This window comes from Phoca vitulina, unplaced genomic scaffold (genome assembly GCF_004348235.1).
Source record: "Phoca vitulina isolate PV1807 unplaced genomic scaffold, GSC_HSeal_1.0 scaffold3, whole genome shotgun sequence".
Lineage (NCBI taxonomy): Eukaryota > Metazoa > Chordata > Mammalia > Carnivora > Phocidae > Phoca > Phoca vitulina.
Genome location: NW_022589706.1, coordinates 66189801 through 66217731, shown reverse-complemented (window position 1 = coordinate 66217731; position 27931 = coordinate 66189801). Strand labels below are relative to the sequence as shown.

Genomic DNA, 27931 nt, shown 5'->3' with positions numbered 1-27931 from the left:
GCAAAAAGAAATGTAGATAAAATTAAATTTTCTTATACCCGGCAGCCCACTGACAAATACTTGAGGCAGGCAGAGTACAATGGTCCTCCAGGAACTGCCGTGTGAATGCCTTGCTAGAGGGAAAAACAACCTTAGCTTGACAATAGCTAGGCCTTCAGGATTCTGTGAGTCTTCTTTAGTGTATGAAAATCCTTTTGGAAACTTCCCTTGGCTTTACCTCCCCTAATTCCATAGTATATAATCAGTTGTTCCTCACAATCCCTGGGCAGTCCTTTCTGTCCATGGGTCCTGTCCCCATGCCTTAATAAAAATACCTTTTTGCACCCAAGACATCTCAAGAATTTTTTCTTGGCCTTTGGCTCTGAACCCCAACATTTCCACATCAGGTATTAGCATCCTCTTTGTTTCCTTAGGGCCTTGTGGTAGGCAGAATAACGGCCTCCCAAAGATGCCATGTCGTAATAGCCAGAAGGTAAATGTGTTAGTTTGCCTGTCAAAGGAGAATTAAGGTTGCCCATGAAATTAAGGTTGCCAATGAAATTAAGGTTGCTAATCAAATGACTTTAAAATAGAAAGATTATCAGGGCTTATCTACTGTGTCTAATGTGATCACAAGAGTCCTTCAAAGTAGAAGAGGGAAGCAGAACAAAGAGATACAATAACAGAAGCAGGGTCAGAGTGATGCTCTGCTGTTGGCTTGGAAGCTAGAGGAACGGGATCATGAGCCAAGGGATGTGGGTGGCCCCTAGAACCTGGAAAAAGTTCCAGAAAGGAATGTAGACCTGATGACATCTTTGATTTTAGCCCAGTCAGGCCCAGTTTGGACTTCTGACCTATGGAAATATAGACTAATACATTCTTGTTGTCTTAAGCCGTTAAGTTTGTGGGAATTTGTTATGGCAGCCATAGGAAACTAATACAGGTCTATTCCAGGGTTTAGCATTTTCTCAAATCCCTGTCTTTGCTTTCACACAATACCTTCAGCAGATCCTCCAACTTCAGAGAGAATGTACATTTCTTTCAATTTTCTTTCTTTCCCTAATTAAAACATTTATCTGCATGAGGACTCATCCTCACTCCCTTCCCTTCTGCCATAATTAAAAAAAAAGTTTCCTTTTCTAATGCTAATTCCTCTGGATTCCATTTCCATTCCCTTCTTAAGGGTCCTGATTATACCAGTTAACCACCTTTTTTTCTTTATGACTTGTCCTCTTGGCATGCACACATATTCCAGCCTGCCTAACTTAACCAAATAAGAAATATATTCTTTGAACCCCAAGATGATTTTAAGAGATACTCCTTTCTCTTACCTTCTTGTTATAGTGAAACCTTTGGTAAGAGTTATCTACACCTGTTTCCACTTCTTCACTTACTCATCAGTGTTCGAGCCCTTTGTAGACTGACCTTTCTCTCGTGGAGTTCATCAAAGGTCTCTGGTATCTCTGAAAAGAGCCATGGGGAAACACAGTGCCTACAGCCTCTTGCACTGTTTTTTATTTGCTTTTTTATTGGTTTTTATTTGGGAGTAGTGAAAATAAATATACCTGAACCCATTACAGATGTTATATACATAACCCAAATGCCCCCAGGTCCACAATAAGCCCTGTCTGAAACCTGGACTTGCGAGGGGAAAATTGACCCTGAGAAGTTTACCACTTGGAGTAAGCACTAAGGAAGGTACTGAGTCCTTACCAGCTCCTTACACTTGGTGGCTAGGCTGGTGAATAGACTGAGAGCTTGGGGCAGCTGGGAAAGGCTAGGAAGGTGTTAAAACTCCTATGAGAAAGATGAAGAGAGCTTCTCATAGTTCTATATGGGAGCTTTGAGAGTAGAGCAACTGATTCATGGAGTTACAGGCCCAGGAAGTTTGTTCCTTTAATGAGAATACTGTTTTTGATTTTGCTTTGGTTGCCATTCTTATAATAAGCCGTACCGTTTATCAGCATTAAATGAATTTGTATCCTTTGCCTGTGTCTGTTGCTCACGTTCCACGAAGCACTAATACCCTGGCGAAGACCACACGGGCAAATCCCTCACTGGTGTGATTGTTGAAAAGGCCAGTTACTACCACCCTCCTCCCCAGAAAAAAGAAAAACTTCCCATTATTTTTGGAGTTTTCCAAAAGTGAGGTTTAATTGATTTTACGAATGAGTCTGTCTGCTCCCTTCACCCGAGGTCATCTTCCCTATTTGTCTGTTTATATCCATACATACTGCCTGCAAAAGAACATGGTGACACCTCACCCCTGCCAGTGCCCATTTAAGATCTTCAATGTGTGTTTCATAGGTGTAGACTCCAGATGGCCCCAAAGCTTTCAATTAGGATTGGAAAGAAATCCTACTTTGGATAATTCTGTGGTTTGATTGCAAGGCTCGTAAAATATGACAGTGATTTCAACTAGCTTGGAGAGAGCCCACCAGATCAATGTTCATCAGAGATCCAATCTCCTGTGTCCTTGTTCTGCAACTTAAGAAATCAATAGAGAGAAATGGGAAAAGGCCTTACATAGGAAATTTATGAATAAACCACAAATGATCATTAAACATTAAAAAAGTTTACTCTCACTAAGTCAAGAGATGTACATTGAAATACTGCCATTTGTTATCAGATTCAAAGAGATTAAAATTATTATTCTATCCAGTATTTGTGAGAGCTCAGATGAGCAAGTGACCTTTTAAATTGTTAGGAGACTGTGAATTTGGCATGGATTATTTTGTGGGAAATCTGGCTATATGTATTAACAGTTGTTTGTTTGTTTTTTTGTATTAAATTTTTTTTTAAGATTTTATTGATTTATTTGACAGAGAGAGAGCGAACAAGCAGGGGGTACAGCAGAGGGAGAGGGAGAAGCAGGCTTCCCGCTGAGCAGGGGGCTATGTGGGGCTCGATCACAGACCCTGAGATCATGACCTGAGCTGAAGGCAGATGCTTAACTGACTGAGCCACCCAGGGGCCCCTATATTAAAAGTTTTTAAATGAGCAATACCTTTTGCCTAAGCAGTGCCCCTTCTGGAATTTATCTGGATGTGTGTGATGACATAGCTACAGGGATGTTTTGTGAATAATAGGAAGACTAGTTAAATTAATTATGGTATATAACAAACCATTGAATACCATGCAACTATTCATTTTAAAGTTGTAGAAAGATACCCAATGACAGGGAACCATGTTTGCAGTTTACAATGTAGCAGTTTACAAAATAATAATAGTTGTCATCTATTGAGTGCTAACCAGTGTTAATAATTCTGTTCAGGGTTTTATACACATTATCTCAATCAATCTTTCTAACTCTCCTGAGAGATTGTTTCCCCTGATTACCAATAACCACCTAAAGACCAAGTAATTAGTACAAGTGCAGATCTCCAGGGTTGTGAGACCCAGGATACCAATGCAGGCTGTCTGACTCCAGCAATGATGACTTTTGTCCCTGTACTTATTGCATATAAGCCCATTTTTGTTTTTTTAAAAAAATACATATGCACAGAAAAAGACTAAAAGCAGATAGTATGTGGTTGCTGGGTTACAAGTCATTTTTATTTTCATCTTGCTTGATATTACAACAAGGGAGAGAAAAAAAAGTTTAGTTAAATGGGAGAAAGAAAAAGTACCAGAATGAGAACACATTCAGCGGGAATCCTAATACTGGGCTTTGCAAATACTGGGCAGTTGCTCTTTTCTGGCAATATAAAAGAGGTTATGAGGTGGAGGGCAGAGAGCAACAGTCTCAGAAGCTGTGAGCCCCCCCCCCCCCATTTATCCTCCCAACTTTCGACCTTGTGCAACTGGTCTCCTTTGGAACTGGTGACTCATCTGTAAATTAGGAAGGTCATCTTTAGGTTCCTCCTTCCCTCTATTCTGTGACCTAAAACACCCAAACACTAAAAGAGAAGACAGGGCATTTGAAGATAATTAGCCCTAAATAAAATGCTAATTTATAAGCTAAAATGACTCATTCCTTAATAATACAATACATTCACGAAAGGCTGGCTTTAATCTGAATTTATCAAACAGAATTTGATAGCAATGATCAGCTTTAGCGAGTATTAGAGTGAGATTAGGAATTAATGTAACTTTAGCAAACATATACACTGATCTATCAATATGAAAAAAATCAAACTGTTTAAAAAATTAGACTAGAAACAAGGTAGAAAGTTTTTTGTTTTAGCGATTTTTAGCCCTATTTTAGGTGAGGCTCTGTCTTTAAGTATTGTCATGTGTCTTTTACTGACTAAAACACTATTTTATTGATTTGCTTTTTTTTAAAGGTTTTATTTATTTATTTGTAGGAGAGAGAGAGAGAACATAGCAGGGGGAGTGGCAGGCAGAGGGAGAAGCAGGCTCCCCCTCAGCAAGGAGCCCCTCGTCGGACTCCATTCCAGGAACCCCGGGACCATGACTTGAGCCGAAGGCAGACGCTTAACCGACTGAGCCACCCAGGCGTCCCTTATTGATTTACTTTTAAACAAAATTCTTTTTTCCAATATAAAAGTTGTATATCTGCATTTAAAAAAATTTAGAAAATTACACTAAAATAGAAGGAAAAAAAGAACCATAATGTCACAACCCAGAAAAATAACATTTTCTTGTATTGCAAGCTGTTTTCTATGCATAAGTTTTTGGTTTGTTTACGTTTTACCTATTGCAGAATACTATATTCAACTTATTATCCTGTATCGCGTATCCTATACGCGAACAGTATTGCGGAGAAGTATTTATTACAAGAGTGTGCACAATACAATTAAACCGTTCATAGCAATATTGTCATTCAACTGCCCCACCCCGCCTCTTAGATTAAGTTCCTGAATTTATTGTCCTGGGGCTTAAGCACCTAATTTCTCAGAAGCTCATTCAATAGAGACCTACTTGCTCTCGGGGTGGGCATCGTGTGTGACAGAAAAAAAAAAAAACCCTCGGTATCAGCGTCCCCCCGAGTAGAGGGGCGCGGGACACAGACAGTGACCAAATCCATCCAGGCTAGAGCAGGTATTGATCAGCCCGGGTCCTGCTGTCCCTTTCGTACAAACCCCGGAGGCGGTAGTTTTGGGTTTGGCCATGCGCGCTCCGGGAGAATCATCTCCGTGACCTGGGCCCCGCAAGAGGGTGGCCGTCGATCCAATGCCCCGCCGGGTCTCCGAGCAACCCATCCACGCGCTTCTCCCTGGCTCAGGGTGCTTTAGCGCGGCCAGACAGGCGGCGCTGCTCCTATCGTCCGCCTCCGGGCTCCGACCCCGAGGGAGCCGCCGCCCTGCGCTCTACCGGCCTGCAGCCGGTGGATAGGAAGGCGAAGCCCGCGTCGGCGCTGCCTGCACTCGCCTCCTCGCCCTCTGGCCGACCTGGCCAGCGGCCCGCCGCTCCTGAGTCACCGTGCCCCCGGGCGGGCGCCTTCCCAGGCCACTAGGGGCGCGTGTGAGTGCCGGCCCTCCGGGAGCGCGCGGACACCGTGGGTGGTGTCGGAGCCGAGCGCTTCGATCTAGGAAGGTCGCCCCGCGGGATGGGGGATGGGGGTCTGCCGCGCGCGCCGGCTGTGTCCTGAGTCCTGCGTAGTTAGAGATCGAGTCCAGAGTGCGCAGGATGCAAGAGGGAGTCCCGGACCGTCCCGCAGAGATTGGGAGTCGCAGGAAGGAAGCAGCCTGGAAAGGAGCCAGGGAGATTTTGGAAAAGCTCTTCACGATTTAGAAAGCACAGTACAGATGCTTGATGCCATTGTTAGGAGCTGCTTCCTTAGGGTATGTTTGGAAGGTTTGGCTGACTCAGCTCGGCGTCTACATAAACGATTGTTAGTGCTCTGCCTCTGAGCACACGGACTCTGAGATCAAAGACCTCGGTTGAACTGAACCTCTGTTAAGCTGAGTGAGTAAATGGTAAAAACCATTTGGGATGTTGTGTGGCTTGAAAGATTGGTGGGTATTGCATGGACGTTTGGCAGAAAATAGAAAACCTCAGTTGAGATGACTAGGTTTTAGTTAGTCCTTCCCAATTTCATTGGAGTGTAAAATCCAAATTGAGAATTCAGATTGGTTTTCCAGAAATCAATGCCCTGGTGCAAACTGATTTTGTGTCTGGTGGTGTGTGTTAAGAACCAGTTGGTAAAACTTCTGCCTTTCTCCAAACGTATGAAATAAGAGTTGATAGATAGTAGATGGATAAAAACTTACTGATCACGGGAGTCACTACAAGGTAGGAGAGAAATTTGTTAATATTAGTACTTTTAAAGGGATTAACCAATATATTTTATGTCTTTTTTCTTAGTTCCGGGACATAAATTTTTGTCCACAACTTTGGATGGCTTGCTAAAAAGTTACTGATCTCCCTTTTGTAATTTTTTTTGTGGATAGTTGGTTTTTAATGATTGACTTCAAAAATTTAACCAGCTTATTACAATTATTATTAAAAATAGTACTAAAGCAGGGCACCTGGATGATTCGGTCGGTTAAGCATCTGCCTGTGGCTCAGGTCATGATCCCAGTGTCCTGCTCAGCGGAGAGCCTGCTTCTCTCTCTCCCCCTGCTCCCCACTCATGCTCTCTCTCTCTCAAATAAATAAATAAAATCTTTAAAAAAAAATAGTACTGAAGAAGTTAGAACAATACAGAAAAATACAAGACCAAAAAAATTAGATTGTAAATTTACAGTTACAAATCTAACTGTAATGTTGCCCAGTTTTATTTTCTTGCTTAATAGTGGAAATATAAAAGCTCATTCCATTTTTAGAAAAAAATAGGTTTATAGAAACAAATGTGTATCAGTTATCTTTGTTCCAGACCCTGAGCATTCAGCAAGAACTCCCTTAGGAAACACATTCTTTTGTGTTAAGAAGCTGTTAAAATACACTTACAGCCAAAATCTATTTTTGCATTTATTTTTATTAAGCATCCATGAAACATTTGAGGTGAGCATAAGTATTCCAAGTGGAAAATAAAATACAACCACGCGTAAAGGGAAGCACATTAAAATGGACTTGGACAGATGCTGTGCAAATTAAAGTTGCATTCTGGAAGAAATAATATGAAGGGATGATTAGTCACACAATTCAGTGAGGATAAAGGGGGAAACATACCAGCTCCATAGAAAAGCTTTTCCTGGCATTTACAAAAGATGCAGAGGAGACTCTAAATCCCATGTGCCCATCCATGTAGTACCTGTAGGAGTGCATTTTCTACGACTGTTCGCTGTAGTTGCAATTTTCCTTATCCTAAGGGTTATGAGAAACCCTTGTTGGATGCTGAGACACTGTGGTCGCACATGCTCCTGTTTGATGGTTTGGGGTATATTCGGGGATAAATCTAGATTTTTTAGATGGGTGGTTGGATCTCATGTTATTTAAATACCCTATATTTCTCTGTCAGGAGTTTTTGATAGAAGTTTGGCAGCAGTTAAAGGTTGTATCAAGAGGGAAGGCTTAATCTGTGTTGCTTACTGGGGTAATAGGTTAGGGTTGAGATTTTTAGTGAAAATTAAAGAACCTGAATGACCATCATCTCTATAGGAATAGGATATATGGGTCTACCTACAGGAAGCTAAAGTTTATCCTTTAAAATATCAGTTCCCAGTTCACGAACCAGTGATGATAAAGTATCTTGATGGTTGGGCTTCATTTTACCACCCCCCCCCCCAACAGCTTTATGAGACAGCTCACATATCCTACGGTTCACCTACTTAAAGTGCAGTTTGTAGAACCATCACATTTCATCATCCTCTCCCCTCAAAGTCTACTAGCAATTACTCCCCCTTCTCATTATAGCCACCCCCCCCACCGTTTTTTGAAGCAGATATTCTACTTCACGGAGAGACTGTTAGAAAGTGGATATCTAATTTTTGAGCCACACCATTAGCTTATTCATAGAGATAGATATTCATTCAGAGAATCGTAACATTGAAAGTTAGTAGTGTACTGGTTGTTTAAAAACCCACGTGGGTGGGTGTGACTAAAGCAAAAGTGCTGTTCTCATCATGATTCCAGTGAAGTTTTGTTTTTGACAGAAGGGTGGAATAAAATCTTGGCCAGGTCTGAAACCCCATTGAAGGAGGTTTCTTGCACATTACTGGTCACTAGCCCAATCTCTTTGGGTTTGCAACTGAAAAAATCTTATTACTCTTTAGACAGGAGCTGGCTGGAAATTAGAACCTGGGGTCAGGTAGCATTAGGTAGTTGTCATTTCACTGGTATTAAGTTCTTCGAGGTATCTGGAAGAATAAAATTGGAAGTCTGTTCCCTGGAGCCACAGACGACCCCTTCTGTTCTGACTCAGAGGTAGATACATATCTCCCCACCCCTCAGGGAGATGTGTTCCATCTTACCTCCGAGAATGCCATCCCAACCCAGAGGCAAATTGAAGTGTTTTGCATTTTTCAACAAAAAGCAAATTGCTATGTTTTTCTCCCTTCACTATTTCCACCTATAAAAGTGATATGGTTTTGAAATATAGGTGAGGTTTGCTGGGGTGAGGTTCGGAGCCGACGACCAAGAAAGAATTCCTGAGATGTCTTTGGTCCAAAATGGTGGTTTTATGAAAGCACGGGGACAGGACCCTGGGGGCAGACAGCTGCACTGGGGTTGGGAGGTACAATTGATTTTGTACTATGGGGTTGGGGGAGGTAAGGAAAAAGGGAGGTTTTCAAAAGAACTTTCATATGCTAAAGAGGACCTGCAAGATCCTAGAGGCCTTGCCATTGTCAAGTTAAGGTTGTTTTTCCCTCTAGCAAGGCATAAAATAGTTGGGAGCCTCCTGGAAGAATGTCACACATATCCCGCCTGGGAGTGTATGGGGGGGGGTTGCAGGGTGTCAGCTTGTGCTTTGTCCTCAGCTTACCTTCTGCTCCCTCATCATAAGGAAGAGGGGCAAATCACTTCTGGAGAAGAGTTTACAAAAGGTAAGCTTCCTGCTCTTCCTTCCTTCTCAGTGTAATAGAGTTAGCCTGGAAAGCTTGGCTTTTAGGAGGATCTCACAACTCTCATATCATTTGAATTTCAGCTACTCATAAATATGCCAGGGTAAGAAGAAAAAGATGTTATTGTTGTGTTATTCTTTATAAAACCATGCTTTTCAGAATGCATATAGCGGTGACTGGGTTTGTATAGCTCTTGATGAAGTTTTCAAGAGCACAGATGGCCCATTTTCTTTTTAAAGATTTATTTATTTGAGAGAGAGAGAGAGAGAACAAGAGAGCACAAGCGGGAGAAACGGGGAGAAGGAGAGAAAATCTCAAGCTGACTCTTTGCTGAGTGTAGAGAACTGACGCGGGTCTCGATCTCACGACCCTGAGATCATGCCCTGAACTGAAACCAAGAGCTGGACACTTAACCGACTGAGCCACCCAGGTGCCCCAAAGGTGGCATTTTAAGTCTGACATTATGCTTTCAGTATAAATATTGAAAAAATGTTGGGGTTCTTTCATTATTGATTTTAATTTGCTGTTTTGAAGTAATTTGTAGGCTAACTGAAAAGTTGCAGAAAAATAGAGTACAGAGAGTTCCCATAACATCTTGTATTAATTGTAGTAAAATTGTCAAAACTAATAGATTCACCTTGGTGCGATATTATAATACTGTTATCAATGCTATAGACTTATTTGGATTTCACTGGCTTTTCACTATCCTTTTTCTGTTCAGGATCCAGTCTATGAACTTGTGAAGAGTACTGGTCAGTTATTTTGTAGACTGTTCCTCAATTAGTACTTGAGGTTTTCTCATGATTAGATTGAAGTTATGCATTTTGGGGAAAAATACCAGAAGGAATCTCAGTGCATCACGTCTGGGACACAAGACGTCTTTTTGCTGATGTAAACCTTGATTAAGGTGCTATTTGCCTGGTCCCCAGTGGAAAGTTATTTTTCTCTTTGTAATTAGTAGATAGCTTGGAAGAACAACTTGGGCTGTGCAAAGATCCTGTTTCTCCATAAACTTTAATTCACTAATTTTATCATCCATTGGTGGAACTTGATGTACATTGTACTATATTGTTCTTATTTATTTATTTAAAAGATTTTATTTATTTGAGAGAGAGAGCACGAGCGGGGAGGGGCAGAGGGAGAGGAGAGAGACCATCTGAAAGAGACTCTGCGCTGAGCGTGAAGCCCGACATGGGGCTCGATCCCACAACTGAGAGATCACAACCCGAGCTGAAACCAAGAGTCGGGCACTTAACTGACTGAGCTACCCAGGTACCCCTGTACTATATTGTTCTGATTAAACATTTTTTTTTCTCATTTCTTCTATGTTTACTGATTAGAATTCTTCTTCCCCATTTATTTATTCAACTATTTGTATCAGTATAGATTCATGGATATTTGTTATTTTATGGGTTTTTATTTAACTTGCTGCTCAAACTGTTCCAGCTTTGGCCACTAGAACTTTCTTTAGGTTGGCCTCTGTGCCCTTTTAACGTACCACTTGCCCCCTTGCTCCCCCCACTCTAAAGCTTTATCCTTACTTTCTGGTACCACAGAATGCTCCAGGCTCGTTTTATATTTTCCATGTCCCAACCCTGGAATCACCCATTTCTCCAAGACACTCTGGCTCCTTTTTTTGAGAAACCAAGATCTGGACACTAAGTATGTTACTGGAGTTACTTTGGGCTTTTTAAGTTTAATAAATTTTGTGACCTAGGAAGTGCATTTCTACAAGAGGGATAATGCTTTAAATTTCAAACGTTATAGAGGACCTCATTGTAGTTGCCAGTTTAGGTTTAGTCTTTTATGGGAAATAAATAAAATTGTCAGGGTGTAGTTTAAAAGTTCTCAGTTTTTCTCAAATAATGACCTGTACGTGCTTACAAAACCAACAGAATGAACACACAAACTTTTATTTTTTAGGCTCTAATAAGAAAGCGGGAATTTTATTGTTGTTAAGTGGCTTAACTAAATTATATCTTGACTAATGGCTGAATATATGTGAAGGGGACATATACACAGGTCCTATCTTTGTGATGTGCAAAATGTCTTCAAATTATAAGGAGAGTAGAGGGTTAACTTTGTGTGGGAACAGAGGGAGTCCTAGGGGTGTTGTCCTGTGATAAATAAAGGGAGTGGGCTAGAATGATAGGAGATGGATGAAAGATGAAAAATTAGGTGGGTGAGAAGACAGTGTAGTGTCCCTACACTTCCAAGGTTGTGCGTATGCAGGACTTCGATAGCAGGGAGCACAAGATCAAGGGGCTGAGGAGGCAGGCCAAGGACAAAGATCTATTTGGATTTTGAAATTCACTGTAGCTGCCAAGATCCTAAACTTTACAATTGTGTGTGACAGTGTAAATCCGTCAGTGCCTCTTGGAAAAAGCTTACACTTGCATGCTCAATCAAATGTGGGTCTGTGGTGTTTTTTAAAGAATCAAAAAGCAATACATTATTGCATAAGGAAGACCCCAAGAGGGTGGGGTGGTTTGCCATCCACAGAGTCTTGTTTATCATTCTCAGTTTTTAACCAAAGATCTCTGTCTCTCTCTCTCAGATGTCTTACAGACATCTAAAACTTACCAGGTTGGAAGTGAGTCCTTGATTTTTTGATGTCCCCTCTGTCATTACTGAGGCTCATCCCCTTGTCCAAGCAGGTCTCACCTGCTTTCTTCTAAATGGCCCTTGCTGCTTGCTTGCCATACACCTGCCAGAGTGGTCATTTAAAAACATAGTTAAGATCAGAAGTCCTGCCTAAAAGGCCTCAGCAGCTTCTCACTGATTGTACATACCTTCCATGATGGGGTCTCTGCGGCTCTGTCTGGCTGACCTTGTCCTTCACTCCATGTTTCCCAGATCACTCTGCTGCAATGCTGTGGGGGCCTAGACTCCCAGACTGGGCTTGTTTCATTGTCCTATTTCAGCGATGCTTCTTTTTATCTTTATTATGTTATTGTACCCATTATCAATAGTGTATTCATAATTCATCTTTTGTGTATCTGATTATAAATTTTATAGCATCTAATTTGACAATATAAATACATTTGATTTGAATATGGTGGTGTGTGTGTGTGTGTGTTTGTGCTGTGTGCACACTTTAGTTCCATTGGTCTTGGGAAACTGACTCTACAAATATATATAGACATAAATGTATAAGGGTTATTTTTTTGCAAAGTGATACATACATGCCTCTTATTTATTAAATCACTGGCTTCAATGTTATATAAAGATATTTGTAGGGGAGCCTGGGTGGCTCAGTCGTCTGCCTCGGCTCAGGTCATGATCCCACGGTCCTGGGATCGAGCGCCGCATCGGCTCCCTGCTCTGCGGGAAGCCTGCTTCTTCTTCCCCCACTGCTCCTGCTTGTGTTCCCTCTCTCGCTGTGTCTCTATTAAATAAATAAATAAAATCTTAAAAAAAAAAAGATATTTGTAGACCAATCTCAGAATAGAGTTAAAATATTGTAAAAATTGTAGCTTAGTAAATGTTTTTGGGGACATCTGGGTGGTGTAGTTGATTGAGCATCCGACTCCTGGTTTCAGCTCAGGTCATGATCTCAGGGTCGTGAGATTGAGACCCCCATCAGGCTCCACACTCAGCATGGAGTCTGCTTGGATCTCACTCTCCCTCTCTCTCTGCCCTCCCCGCCACGCTCTCTCTCTTTCTCTCTCTAATAAATAAATAAATCTTTAAAAATAAACATTTTTGCAGTAGGTCTAGGATACAGAAAGGGATAAGAATGCAATTAGGACCAGCAGATGCTCCGGAAGGAGGGAAGCAGCAACAAGGTGGGAATGTGATTTTTGTGATAGGGAAATCTAGATGTGATTTAGGTTGTTTGTTATATACTAAAGAAGATAATGCTAATCCAGTGGTAGCAATGCATATGTCCAGAAAGCTTCTGACCATAGGGAAAGATCAATGTTTACTTAGAGGCAGTTACTTTTGGTGACTCCTCTAAACCCAGTATACGGTCTTAACTGGAGATCAAGCACTTTGAGGTTAATATGGTGCTGAGGTTGTTGTATTTTCTTTATTTTATAATTATTACTATATATTTTTCGTTTCGTCTTGGAGTAATGCATTGTTCCATATTGGTGTTAGAAATAAAAAGTTTGTTGTCTTTTTTCTATGTATGTGTACAATGTGCTCTAGCTTGATGGTGTGCCTTAGTTAATACCTGTCTAATCTCTTGATGTGTGACTCATGAATTTCTGAAGCCCTGCTGTCTCCCAGAGGAAGATTGTTGGAATCCTACTGAAGAACTGTGCAGCTTCTACACAGTGTGAATCACAAACTTAATCCCATCACAATGAGGACACTCTTTGTATGCACACACTTCTAAAATGTGATCGTATTGGTAAATTTTAGCCATCTTCCTTGCATGGGCATGGGTAGTCTTTGGGGCACTTTAGTTCCAGTTGGTGCCTTTTATTAGCAGAAAATCTCACAAAAAATCTCTTAGAGATTTTCATCTTGAGCCAATGTCCTGTTTAAATTTGGTACGTTATTTGATTCTCTTTATGAGTCTTAGGAAAAGATTAGTGGCTTTCTCAGTGCTAAACCTCAAATGGGGATGGTAATAGAAGTGATTGCTGGCATTAGAACTGGCATATTTTGGCTTCTGAAGACATGGAGAGATAGCTCAAGAAATTTATAAAGTCAAGATGTAAGGGTTATAAATTACTTGTACCTTGTACTTTTGTTTTCACTGTTTTCACCTATTTAAGAGACTAGGATTTTGGCTAATTATTACCATTCATTGTGTTCACAGATTAAAACTAAGCTATTTAGGGGCGCCTGGGTGGCTCAGTCAGTTAAGCGTCTGCCTTCTACTCAGGTCATGATCCCAGAGTCCCGGGATCGAGCCCCACATCGGGCTCCCTGCTCAGCGAGGAGTCTGCTTCTCCCTCTGCTCCTCACCCCACTCTCATCCTCTCTCTCACTTTCTGTCTCTCTCAAATAAATAAATAAAATGTTAAAAAAAAAAAAAAAACCAAACTAAGCTATTTACCTTTAATTTTTTCTCGGTGCCAATCTTTAGGTGGTTCCCACTTTTCCCGTTCCTAAAACTGAATAGAGTGTTATACCTGTGATAGCAATGGAGCAGGCTTTGGGTAGAGAAACATTACTTCGCTCTTACTTTGGTTTCTAGCAGCTTTACTACAATATGCCCAGGTGTGGTTTTCTTTTATTTATCCTGCTTTGATGTTCCTAGAGCTTCTTTACTATGTGGCTTAATAACCTCATCAGTTTTAGAAAATGCGTGGTCACTATTCCTTAAAATGTTGATTCTGCTTCAGTTTTTCCACTCCCAGGTCTCCAGTTACATGTATGCCAGAACGTTTTCATCATATCCCATATGTTTCTTAGGCTCCTTTTTTTTTTTTTTTTTGAAGATTTATTTGTTTTAGAGAGAAAGAGCGAGCATGAGCAGGAGGGGTGCAGAGGAGAGAGTCTCAAGCAGACTCCGTGCTAGGCATGGAGCCCAACATGGGGCTCATTCTCATGACCCTGAGATCATGACCTGATTCGAAGCCAACAGTTGGATTCTTAACTGACTGCGCCACCCAGGCACCCCTCTTAGGCTCTTTTATGTAATTTTCATCCTTTTCAGTCTGGAGGACCCCCCCCATGTTGATAATTTTCATCCATGGTTTAATCTGGATGTTTTCTGCATACTAGTCTACCAGTTCCACTAATTCTGTTTTCTAATCTGTGCCTAAACTGCTATTAAACTCATCTGTTGATTTTTGTTTTGTTTTGTTTTAAATATAGATTCTAGTTCTTTGGTGACTATTTTTTCGTTCATTTTCTTAAAGATAAAGATATTATATATCTATAAAGATATGTCAATGTCTGATGACTCTAGTCTGCATTACCTGTGGGTCTATTTCTATTTTCTTGTTTTTAGAACATTAGGTCCTATTTTCTGGCATGTCTGGTAATTTTTGATTGAAAATTGGGAGGATGATATCTTTCAGAGTGGATTTAACTTTCTTCTTGCATGCAAATCAAGTATGAATGGATCACTTTGATTGAGTAGAAGTTGATCTGTTTCTGGGTTGTCTGTATTCTCAGGGCATAGCCCTTCTGGGACCTCAAAAGCTTAAGGTTTCCAACTGCTAACTTGCAACTCCAAATTTCACCTCTGTAGCCCTAGGAGGTGTTGACGCAAAATGAACAAACCTTTTTAAAAATTTGAAGGGGAGTCTTTGTCTGGTTTTGGAATCAGGGTAATGCTGGCTTCATAGAATGAGTTTGGAAGTTTTCCTTCCATTTATATTTTTTGAAATAGTTTGAGAAGAATAGGTATTAACTCATTTAATAGAATTCTACTCATTTAGTAGAATTCCCCTGTGAGGCCACATGAAACCATGCTCAATTTCTTGGCATATAATATTTTGTAATAGTTTGAGAAGGATAGGTATTAACTCTTATTTAAATGTTTGGTAGAATGCTCAATTTGTTGGCATATAATTTTTCATAATATTCTCTTATAATTGTTTGCATTTTTGTGGTGTTGGTTGTTATTTCTTCTCTCTCATTTGTGATTTTTTTTATTTGGGTCCTTTCTCTTCTTTTTGATTAGTTTGACTACAGGTTTATCGATTTTACTAATTTTTTCAAAGAACCAGCTTCTGGTTTCATTGATCTGTTCTCCTGTTTTGTTTTTTTCTTTGTTTCTATATCATTTATTTCTGCTTTGATCTTTATTATTTCCCTTCTTCTGCAGGCTTTAGGCTTTATTTGTTCTTTTTCAAGCTCCTTTAGGTGTAAAGTTAGGTGGCGTATTTGAGATTTTTCTTGAGGTAGGCCTGTATTGCGATGTACTTCCCTCTTATGACTGCTTTTGCTGCATCCCAGGGGTTTCGGAGTGTCATGTGTTCGTTTTCATTTGTTTCCATGTATTTTTTTCTTTCTTCTTGAATTTTCTGGTTGATCCATTCATTCTTTAGTTGAATGTTCTTTAGCCTCCATGTATCTGTGGTCTTTCCAAATTTTTTCTTGTGATTGGCTTCAAGTTTCATAGCATTGTGGTCTGAAAATATGCATGGTATGACCTCAGTCTTTTTTGTACTTGGTGAAGCCTGATTTGTGATCTAGTATTTGATCTGTTCTGGAGAATGTCCCATGAGCACTTTAAAAGAATGTGTATTCTGCTGCTTTAGGATGAAATGTTCTGAATAAATCTGTTAAGCCCATCTGGTCCAGTGTGTCATTCAAAGCCATTGTTTCCTTGCTGATTTTCTGCTTAGATGATCTGTCCATTGATGTAAATGGGGTGTTAAAGTCCCCTATTATTATTACATTATTATCAATGAGTTCCTTTATGTTTGTTAATTGTTTTATATATTTGGGTGCTCCCAAGTTGGGGACATAAATATTTACAATTGTTAAATCTTCTTGTTAGATAGACCCCTTTATTATGATATAATGCCCTTCTTCATCTCTTGTTAGTCTTTGGTTTAAAATCTAGTTTATCCACTAAAAAGAGAACTACAAGCCAATATCTCTGATGAACATGGATACAAAAATTCTCAACAAAATACTAGCAAATTGAATCCAACAGTACACTAAAAGAATGATTCACCACAGTCAAGTGGGATTTATTCCTGGGCTGCAAGGGTGGTTCAATATTTGAAAATCAATGAGCCTGATACACCACATTAATAAATGCAAGAATAAGAACCATATGAACCTCCCAATAGATGCAGAAAAAGCATTTGACAAAGTACAGCATCCCTTCTTGATAAAAACTCTCAACAAAGTAGGGATGGAGGGAATATACCTCAACATTAAAGGCCATATATGAAAAACCCACAGCTAAAATAATCCTCAGTGGGGAGAAACTGATAGCTTTTCTTCTATGGTCAGGAACAAGACAAGGATGTCCACTTCCACCACTGTGATTTAATGTAGTCCTGTAAAGCCTAGCCTCAGCAATCAGACAACAAAAGGAAATAAAACGCATCCAAATTGGCAAGGAAGAAGTCAAATTTTCACTATTTGCAGACAGCATACTCTATGTAGAAAACCCACACACTCTATGTAGAAGACTCCACCAAAAAATTGCTAGAACTGATACACAAATTCATTAAAGTTGCAGGATACAAAATCAATGTACAGAAATCTGTTTCATTTCTCTACACCAATAATGAAGCAGCAGAAAGAAAAATCAAGGAATTGATCCCATTTAACATTGCACCAAAAACCATAAGATAGCTAGGAATAAACCTAATCAAAGAGCTAAAAGATCTATACTCTGAATATTATAGAACACTTACCAAAGAAATTGAAGATGACACAAAGAAATGGAAAAACATTCCATGCTCATGGATTGGAAGAACAAATATTGTTAAAATGTCTATATTATCCAAATCAGTCTACACATTTACTGCAATCCCCTTCAAAATACCAACAGCATTTTTCACAGAGCTAGAACAAACAATCCTAAAATTTGTATGGAACTACAAAATACCCTGAATAGCCAAAGCAATCCTGAAAAAGAAAAGCAAAGCTGGAGGCATCATGATTCCAGACTTCCAAGTTATATTACAAGGGGATAGTGATCAAAACAGTTTGGTACTGGCACTAAAACAGACACAGAGATCCATGGAACAGAATAGAAAACCGAGAAATGGACCCATAACTATATGGTCAACTAATCTCTGACAAAGCAGGAAAGAATATCCGATGGCAGGAAGTCTCTTCAACAAGTAGTGTTGGGTAAACTGGACAGCAACATGCAGAAGAATGAAACTGGACCACTTACTTACACCAGACACAAAAATAAATTCAAAATGGATGAAAGACTAAACCTGAGAAAGGAAACCGTCAAAATCCTTGAGGAGAACACAGGTGGTCACCTCTTTGCATCGGCCATAGCAACTTCTTACTAGATATGTCTCCTGAGGCAAGGGAAACACAAGGAAAAATAAACTATTGGGACTTCACCAAAATAAAATCTTCTGCATAGTGAAGGAAACAATCAAGAAAACTAAAAGCAACCTTCAGAATGGGAGCATATATTTGCAAATGACGTATCTGATAAAGGGTTAGTATTCAAAATAAATAAAGAACTTACCAAACTCAACACCCAAAAAACAAATAATCCAGGTAAAATATGGGCAGAAGACATGAATAGACATTTTCCCAAAGAAGACATCCAGATGGCTAACAGACACATGAAAATTTCAAAGAGAAAGGAAAAGAGTTTTATTCAAGCCCAAGTTAGGATAGCTGCTTGGGATGCATAATCTTCACAAAGAAGAAAGTGCTTCGGGGAAGGAACATTTGGTGCAGGGTTGTATATGGTTTTTACATAAAGGGAAACAAATCATGGTGATGAAGGACATTCCTTGAATGTCACAGATTTTATTTTATGTTTTTAGCATGTACAAGCTGTATGACTTTAATCTTATGGGAATCATGGAGGTTTGTTTTGTTTTTCTTATCTTTAGTTTGGAATACGCCTTGGTAATTTTTTGAATGAAGCATATACACAGTGTGTACTCCAGGCAGAAAGAGAGCCTATGCTGTATGGTTTTGCTGAGTCCTTTTGACCTTGGTGGGAAATGTTAAAGTGTAGCTTCCTGGAAGCCTAAGAGCAGGGCCCACAAACATTAAAAGGTGAAAATTTCCTTTATCATTTCCCCCTTTAAAAAAAACTTTTTTTTTAAGTAAACTCTACACCCAGTGTGGGGCTTGAACTCATGACCTCAAGATCTAGAGTCATATGGTCTGCTGGCTAAGCCAGCCATGTACCCTACATTTCCCCCTTTTGATCAATAATCTTTCCCTAGGCAGCACTGATGATCAGCTTTATGTTTTTATGTTTCTTAGTGCCAGGGTGACTGGCTTGTCTGCCCTGGGTCCCTTAAGTCCCTTGTTGCTAGGTATGAAAAAAAATTTTATATATATATATATATGTGTGTATATATATGTATGTATATATATGTGTGTGTATATATATGTGTATATATATATGGTTTGTTTTTTTTTTACCTAAGGGTTCTTTTTTTTTATTTTTATTTTATTTATTTATTTATTTTATTTATTTGATAGAGAGAGACACAGCTAGAAAGGGAACACAAGCAGGGGGAGTGGGAGAGGGAGAAGCAGGCTTCCCGCTGAGCAGGGAGCCCGATGCAGGGCTCGATCTCAGGACCCGGGATCATGACCTGAGCCGAAGGCAGACGCTTAACGACTGAGCCACCCAGGTGCCCTTACCTAGGGGTTCTTAATGTGGGGAACTTATTGTAATGTAAGTGGTGGGAAGCTTAAAATTTATATATGTTCTCTATTAAGTCCAGTTGACAAGCAAACATAGTACGTGTGCTTGGCTTAGGTTGTCTGGTTTTGCATTTGGTATAGCGTTTATAACAAAGAGGCACGGACAGTAAAAGAATTCCACGAAGTACAGTTTGAAGGAACCAATGTGACATTGGACAGGAGAAAAACCCAAAGAATCCTCTACATACATCTTGATAAAAGGGTAGGGCAATTTATGATTATTTACAAGGAAAGATGGAACATATGCACTGAGCAAACATATATGTAACATATATTCCCGTGTTTACTTTGGGGGTGGACAGTTAACATCAGAACGAGGGAAAATTCTGTCCCTGACCAGGAGGGTATCTTAGGGCTATGGGTATGCTCTGAGAGCTGTTACAACCTGGATGGGCTCATTGTCTCAGGTATGGAATTCAGGGCCTTGCTATTCATAGGCTGGAACCATATCAGTTGACCTTGAGTCGAGGCTTCTGCAGAGACAGCTAGTGAGTTTGTTAGTGGGGTCTGAAAAGACACAACAGCTGATTAGGGGGAAACAGTTCTCTGAAAAACAAGCTTTAAACTTTCTGCTAGTTTTAACTTCATTAACCCTGTGGGGCACAGTTTCAATTCTCCCTTGAATTGTGGTCATTTCTCAACCTTGGATTGGGATGATGAACTGTCTGGGTACTTTTATCTCCTCAGGTGAAGTAGGTTTCCGATAAAGAGCAATTTTTGTAAATCTTAGCTGTAATATGCCTATGTGCAGGATTAAGCAGAAGTTTTTTTGTTGTGTTGTTTTGTTTTAACCTATAGGTAACAGCAGCAAGAGAAATAGGAGCAACATGGAGTCAGACAGGCTAAGTTTTTCTCTGCTATAATTCCCCATTGTCAACGTTTTATTTCATTTTTCTGGAGCATGGGCAGAGGTCTGTCTTCTGTAACTGCTTCAGACTGATTTAGGGCACAGTGGGGCTTTGGAATAAAAGGATTTGACATGGTGTAGGATGTAACTTTTGGTCCCTTGTTTTAATGGAGGGCGTATCAGAGGTAGTTGCTCATCTGAGAACTTGGATATTTTCCTACATAGTTTGGCACTATATAACATCATTAACTTTACCCTGAAGTCTATTCCAAGCAATAGTAACAGTATAGTTAAACCCAATTTTTTCATTCCCTCTAAAATTGATCTGATACCAATGGTTATCCAAGAGAATATCACTAAACCAGTCCCCAGCCACCTTGAAAAGAGTGTGGTGGTCAAGAGCCTGTTGTAGCCAAGTGGTTCACTGTTTAATTTTATTTATATGGGTTCTTATTTCCGAGGAGGAGTTAATATAGGTGTGGCAAGGGGTATTGGCTGTCATATAGACTCTGCCTTGTTCAGCAAGCAATCAGGGAAATTACTAAGAGGCATTTCTATGGAAACCAGAGAAAAACCAGGTTAATGGTTGGAACAAATTATAAACCCAGTATCTGAGTTCTGAAGGCTGCCAGTGAGGTTTCTAGATGTCAGGCTCAAGTGGAATGGGAACAGGCAGCAGCAATCTGATGGATTTTTCTGCTTTGTTGTTAGCATGTCTCTCTCTGGTGATCCTTCTGAGTGATAGGCACTAAGACGGTCTATATATATTATGGTGTATATATTATACTATATAAATACAGCAGTTTCTCTAAAGTTTATCTCAAGTTGTCCAGCCTCAGTTTGTAGGGCTTTAGGAAAAAGGGCGTTTTCATTCTTAATGATTTTAAGATAAGAGAATGGGAGAAGATTAGAAACCTTGGTTTGGAGAGTCATAGCCAGATATTGGAGGAAATCAGAAGAATTCAGGATCCAACCCAGTTTTTTTTTTTTTTAAAGATTTTATTTATTTATTTGAGAGAGAGAATGAGAGAGAGCACATGAGAGGGGGGAGGGTCAGAGGGAGAAGCAGACTCCCTGCCGAGCAGGGAGCCCGATGCGGGACTCGATCCAGGGACTCCAGGATCATGACCTGAGCCGAAGGCAGTCGCTTAACCAACTGAGCCATCCAGGTGCCCAGGATCCAACCCAGTTTTATAGGCAAACAACACACACTCAAAGATAATTAATTGGAACTAAATCTAATATCCACAAAGGTGTGTTGTTAAATTATAATCTTTCTCTCAAAAGTGACCTTCATTCCTGTCAAAGATAGCCAAATTAAGATTAATTTGTTTGTAAAATAAGTCCAGTTTGAACAAACTTGGCCTAATTATTTACATAAGTACAGCAAGAATAGTAATTAAACATATAGGGTCTTTTAAAATCTGCTTTTTGGGAACTTTTATAAGGAATTTCAGATTGCACTTTAATACTTAATATTTGCCATCAGATACTACTGCAATATCTCTAGATGTCAGTGAGTTCCTCTCTTCTTGAGGTCCTCTGAATATCCTGAGGTTTCCTGCATCTGCCAGGAAGTGACATTTTTGACTCACCTGGTAAGGCTGCTGGGAGCTCTGTAAGCAAGGTATCAGGCCAACATCTCCAAGGGGCTTTATTGGTTCCATTCAGTCAACCATACTTCCTTAAAGCTGGTCATATCTGAGTCTATGAATGTCTCTCTCAAATAGGACATTCCAACCAAAGCCTTGGTAATACAACCAATGTTTCCAATAGTGTCCTGTAACAAGGGGAACAGATTCTAATTGAACTTATATAAATAATTGCCATGAAAGCAAGAATAATCACTGAGAGTTTCTAAATTCTGGAGTTTTCAGGTGGGGAGATCAATGTTTTAATATGTTCACAAAGGAATATTTTATCATATTTTTGTAAGCCATAGATATCTTAAGAGAAGTTTCCTTAAATTTGGAAGAGCAGAGAACCAACAGTTTTAAACCAGAGTTATAAAAACTGTAATTATTTTTTCTTAATTCACTTAGTCCCATGTAATTAATTTCAGTTTTGTTAGAGTGCAGTTTCTTTGTTGGTGCTGGAAATTCTTAGTTGAGTTTTGTGATCTTAAGGGAATCAGAAACCTGTATTTGTCAAAAGTCCTTTTTGTGAATCTCCTTGAAGTTGAAACACATTCTGCAAGAGCATCAGAATAATAACTGTAAATGACAAAAGACTCAAAAATGGACATGGTTAAAGATATGATGAGAGTTCATTATAACGCGGTTGACAAGGAAATCTGGTTATTTCTGTGATACACAACATTTTAACATTTCAGTAATTAGAATTTTAAGTGATGACATTATACTGGGGCATATTAAAACTTTAGGAATTTTATATAATTTCTGGAATAGTTATGTAGCATTTACCCACATAATACAATCTAAGAAGGTTTATCATATTTGTTTGACAGTGTTTCCCATGTAACCTAACATACCAAATAAACAAGCCTAATTAGTCAACAAACTTTTATTTAGAATTTAAAGTTTTGGGAAGTTTGTTAAGAATATGAAAAACATTTTAAAGCACATGCCTAAGTAGGATTAGAGATCATTGCAAAACTTAAAATTTAGTAATCTGTTTAAAGTGGCAATAAGAGATTCTTATCTAGTTCTTAGCAAACCTCAGCTCCTTTAATATTGACACATTTTAGTATTCTTAAGTAATTAAAGACCTGATAAAAACAAATACAGAAACTTTGTTTTACTGGGTAGATAAAGAAAAAAAACTTTGTAATTTCTTATCAAGAGCAGACCAACAATCCAAGGAAACCTTGTCTTTCTTAACAGAGAGAAAAAACACATTTTCATTTTATACCAGTGTACTTTTTTTTTCATTTTAAGTTTTTATTTCAATTCCAGTTAGTTAACTTACAGTGTTGTATTAGTTTCAGGTGTACAATATAGTGATTCAACACTTGCATACAACCGCCTGGTGCTCATTACAAGTACACTCTTTAATCCCCATCACCTATTTAACCCCTCCCCCCAGCCTTTTTCCCTTTGGTAGCCATTAGTTTGTTCTCTATAACTAAGATTTTATTTTGAAGTAATCTCTATACCCAACGTAGGGCTTAAACTCACAAGCCTGAGATCAAGAGTTGCATACTCCGCTGACTGAGCCAGCCAGACGCCCCAAGAGTCTGTTTCTTTAAAAAAAAAAAAAAAAAAGATTTATCTATTTATTTGAGAGAGAGAGCAAGACAGAGCACGAGTACAAGCCGGGGAAGGGGTGGAGGGAGAAGATATCCAAGCAGACTCTCCCGCTGAGCGCTGAGCCTAATGCTGAGGTGGGGGGGTGCTCAGTCTCATCAGGACCTGAGCCGAAACCAAGAGTTGGACACTTAACGGACTGAGCCACCCAGGCGCCCAAGAGTCTATTTCTTGATTTCTCTCTCTCATTTTTTCCCTTTGCTCCTTTGTTTTGTTTTTTAAATTCCATATATGAGTGAAATCATATGGTATTTGTCTTTCTTTGACTGACTTATTTTGCTTAACAAAGTACTCTCTAGCTCCATGTCATTGCAACTGACAAGATTTCATTTTTTATTGCTGAAGAATATTTCATTGTATACATATACCACTTCTTCTTTATCCATTCATCAATTGATGGATACTAGGGCTGCTTCCATATCTTGGCAATTGTAAATAATGCTGCTATAAACATAGGGGTGCATGTATCCCTTTGAATTAGTGTTTTTGTATTCTTTGAGTAAATACCCAGTAGTGCAGTTACTGGATCATAGGGTAGTTCTATTTTTAACTTTTTGAGGAACCTGCATACTGTCTTCCAGGGTGGCTGCATCAGTTTGCATTTCTTTCAACAGTGCACAAGGGTTCCTTTTTCTCCATTTCCTCGCCAAAACCTGTTGTTTCTTCTGTTGTTGAGTTTGACCATTCTAACAGGTGTGAGGTGATTTGCATCTCCCTGATGGTAAGTGATGATGAACATCCTTTCATGTGTCTGTTGGCCATCTGTATGTCGTCTTTGGAGAAATGTCTGTTCCTGTCTTTTGCCTATTTTGAAATTGCACTATTTGTTTTTTGGGTGTTGAGTTGTATCAGTTCTTTATATATTTTGGATACCAACCCTTTATTAGATATGTCATTTGCAAATATCTTCACGCATTGTAGGGTTGCCTTTAGGTTTGTTGATTATTTCCTTTGCTCTGCAGAAGCTTTTTATTTTGATGTAGCCCCAATAGTTTATTTTTGCTTGTGTTTCCCTTGCCTCAGGAGACATATCTTAGAAAAATGTTGCTATGGCCAATGTCAAAGAGGTTACTGTCTGTGTTCTCCTCTAGGATTTATATGGTTTCGGGTCTCGCATTTAGGTCTTTCATCCATTTTGAATTTATTTTTGTGTCTGGTGTAAGTAAGTCGTCCAGTTTCATTTTGCACATTGCTATTCAGTTTACTCAACACCATTTGTTGAAGAGAGTGTCTTTTTGCCATTGGATATTCTTTCCTGCTTTGTTGCAGATTAATTAACCATATAGTTGTGCTTTCATTTCTGGGTTTTCTATTCTATTCTGTTGACCTATGTGTCTTAATTTTGTGCCAGTATCATACTGTTTGATTACCACAGCTTTGTAATATAACTTGAAGTCTGAATCCTGATGCCTCCAGCTTTGCTTTTCTTTTTCAAGATTGCTTGGGCTATTCAGGGTCTTTTGTGGTACCATACAAATTTTAGGATTCTTTATTCTAGTTCTGTGAAAAATGCTGCTGGTGTTTTGATACAGCTTGCGTGAAAGCCCAGAGGCAGATTCCGAGTTTGGACTAACTTTCCTTTATCTCCATCTCCTGTCTCTCCCTCCTGCGAAACAGGCTTCTTCCCGGGTTGCTTTTCAGTGCCCTGGAGGAGGGGGGGAGGAGCCAGTGGGTTGGGCAGTGGTTCTGCTGTTTGTGTCTGGCCAGGTGGTTGTAGGATTTCCAGTGGCTGCCTGTCTTCCTTCCCCATTTCCTCATTATTTTGACTGTTGGGAAGGGGGTCAGGTGTCTTAAATTTTTGTCTATTCTTATCTCTTTGGATCATCAATTGGGTTCCTTCCTGTGAGGCATCTTTGTTTTCAAGTAACATAAAAGCCTGAATGTAAGGAATTTTATCCCAGATCATGTGAACCTGAAAAACATTTGAGTTATTTTTATCCTTGAATTTTAGAATGCCCAATTTCTACAAGCTCTTGCCTTTAAACTTAATTAAATAGAGCTCCTTTACAAATTAATTTTAGCAATACCATCTGGAGGTAGAGAAAATATCTCATTTGTAACACATATGGATACATATACACAAATGAGATGCAAACAAAATTTAACCTCTGTTTCAGTAATATTTGTGGAGAGGATATGAAAGACCCACTTTCCGATATCTTCCTTTTATTAAAGCAAATCTGATTGCAAAATAGCATTATAATTTATGGATTCATTAAATAGTTATTTTCCATTGCCAGTTAGAACATGGTCAGTTTTGTCCACAGATAGCAACAAAGAAGCCAAGTGAAGCCCAGAGTACCTTCTTGAGAGTTGGTTCCTCCCCAAAAGCCAGGAGCTTCACTGATTAAATCAAACAGCTTCCTAGTTTCTGGCTGCTTAGTCTTACAGCTGGCTTTCTCTAACTGTGTACACAAGAAAACTAATCCAGGGGCGCCTGGGTGGCTCAGATGGTTGAGCGTCTGCCTTCGGCTCGGGTCATGATCCCAGGGTCCTGTGATCGAGCCCCACATCGGGCTCCTGGCTCAGCGGGGAGCCTGCTTCTCCCTCTCCCTCTGCCTCTCCACCAGCTCATGCTCTCTGTCTCTGTATCTCTGTGTCTCAAGTGAATGAACAAAATCTTTAACAAAAAAAAAACAAACAAAAAAAACAAAAAAACTAATCCGGTCCAAAGAACCGCATTTGGGATCTGAGACTTAGGTTATCCTTAAATATTCCCATTAGTAAGCACTTGCAAGTATACGCTCCATATGTATTCTACATACAGCCTGCCAGAGTTTTCTGTGGGTGGTGGTTGTTTTTCCGGGGGCTGTTCAGCTTTTGAAGCATGGTTCCCCATTCCTTTTGGTTTCAGTTTTCTTTTTAGAATAAGGCTTGAATAAGATCTAAGGATATTAAGTGTGGTGGATCAAGAGGGTGCTGCTTGTGAGAGTTATTTTCAAAAGGCTGTAATACACCCTCTGATGTGTCTTGGATTCTCTCAGTGAGGTCTAAGACCACTGAGGGGGCTGGGAGCACTGGATGATCAATCTTTATGTGTGCGTCCTTGGGTGAACCAATCGTTAATTACCTTATGAGATGGGACATTCCTATGGGACCCCTACAGGTCTCAAGGAGGATCCTCTGACACTTCCGCTAGGCTTTCCGTCACCTGAAAGCCTCATTTGGCCAGAAGGGGCAAATGTCCCTGCTCTTCGGGAGCTAAGTGATTCAGGCTCTCATATTTCTAGCCAAAAAATTTACTCAAGCCTTATGTTAACAGTATGCCAATTAGTATAATGTCAAATTAAAACAATGAACCCATCAGCTCCAACCCCTCTAAGTTATTCCCACCTAGAGAACTTTCCCTGTAACCCTCAACAACCTGAATAAAAGTCAGGACCATCAACTCAAATTAAGGAGGGGCAGATGTCAAGCGAACTCATCTGATATATCTGTGAGGTGCTGAGAGGTCAGAGGGCCATAAAGGGCCTGTGCTGGTACCCAGAGCCAAGTTCCGGAGGACCCCCAGGAAATCTCACGAGAGTTACTCTGATATCCTGTTGAGTACACCAGGAAATGTGGATGCAAAATGAACAAACCTTTTTTAAAAATTTTAAAGAGCCGGCGCCTTGGCTTAGCTGGTTAAAGCGCCTGTCTAGTAAAAATTTTAAAGAGAAAGGAAAAGCGTTTTATTCGAGCCCAAGTTAGGACAGCTGCCCGCGATATATTATCTTGACAAAGAAGAGAGTGCTTTGGGGAAGAAACATTTGGTGCAGGGTTATATATGTTTTCTACGTAAATAGTTACAAATCATGATGCTGAAGGACATTCCAGAAAGTTCCAGACTTTATCTTATGCTTTTAGCGTGTTAAGGCTGTATGACTTTAATCTTATGGAAACCAGGGAGGTTTGTTTTGTTTTTCTTATCTTTTTGTTTGGAATACTCCTTTTTTGGTTATTTTTTGAACGACGCAGACATATAATGTGTGCTCCAGGCAGAAAGAGAGCCTTTGCTTTGAGGTTTTGCTGAGTCATTTTGACCTTGGTGGGGGATATTAAAGCATAGCTTCCCTGAGAGCCCAGTAGCAGGGCCCACAAACGTTAAAAGTTGAAAATTTCCTTTGTCATTGGCTGCTTAAATATTTCTTTTTTAAAAGATTTTATTTATTTATTTGACAGAGAGACAAAGCGAGAGAGGGAACACAAGCAGGGGGAGTGGGAGAGGGAGAAGCAGGCTTCCCGCCGGGCAGGAAGCCTGACGCGGGGCTCGATCCCAGGACCCCGGGATCATGACCTGAGCTGAAGGCAGACGCTCAACGACTGAGCCACCCAGGTGCCCTTGGCTGCTTAAGTATTTGCTCAGTTTTTTAGCCTCTAGCAACTTTCTGCCTGGTTTTTCTGAATTTTGCCCCACCCATGTGTGTGGAAAGGGCACAGAATGCTGGATTTATCTTTGTGTTCCCTGCTTTCCAGGAATTTGGCCCTGCAAGTTCTGCTTTGGTTACTCTCATCAGAGAGAACTTTTCAAATAGTTCCCCCTTACATTTTATCTATTTTTATGGTTGTTCTTAGGAGAATGCTTAGTTTGGAAAAGCTAGTCCACCATAGCCAGATAGAAAGTTCTTTGTGGATAACTTTGATTTTTAAAAATT

The 27931-nt window shown here is 39.7% G+C and overlaps 1 protein-coding gene across 10 annotated transcripts in view; it reads left to right on the top strand.

The window, feature by feature from the left end:
- The window catches only part of ABCG2 (ATP binding cassette subfamily G member 2 (Junior blood group)), a 135165-nt gene that overhangs the window by 60317 nt on the left and 46917 nt on the right, over nucleotides 1–27931 (top strand). Inside the window, exon 1 of one of the 10 annotated variants that reach the window (XM_032400781.1) lies at nucleotides 4570–5850. The exons of 6 other annotated variants lie outside the window; for them this stretch is intronic. Coding sequence is in view for 1 of the 4 variants with exons in the window: in XM_032400779.1 (XP_032256670.1) it covers nucleotides 6140–6177 (38 nt within the window). In the remaining 3 variants the exon portion in view is untranslated. 3 more of the 10 variants (XM_032400779.1, XM_032400784.1, XM_032400783.1) reach the window with 3 other exon arrangements.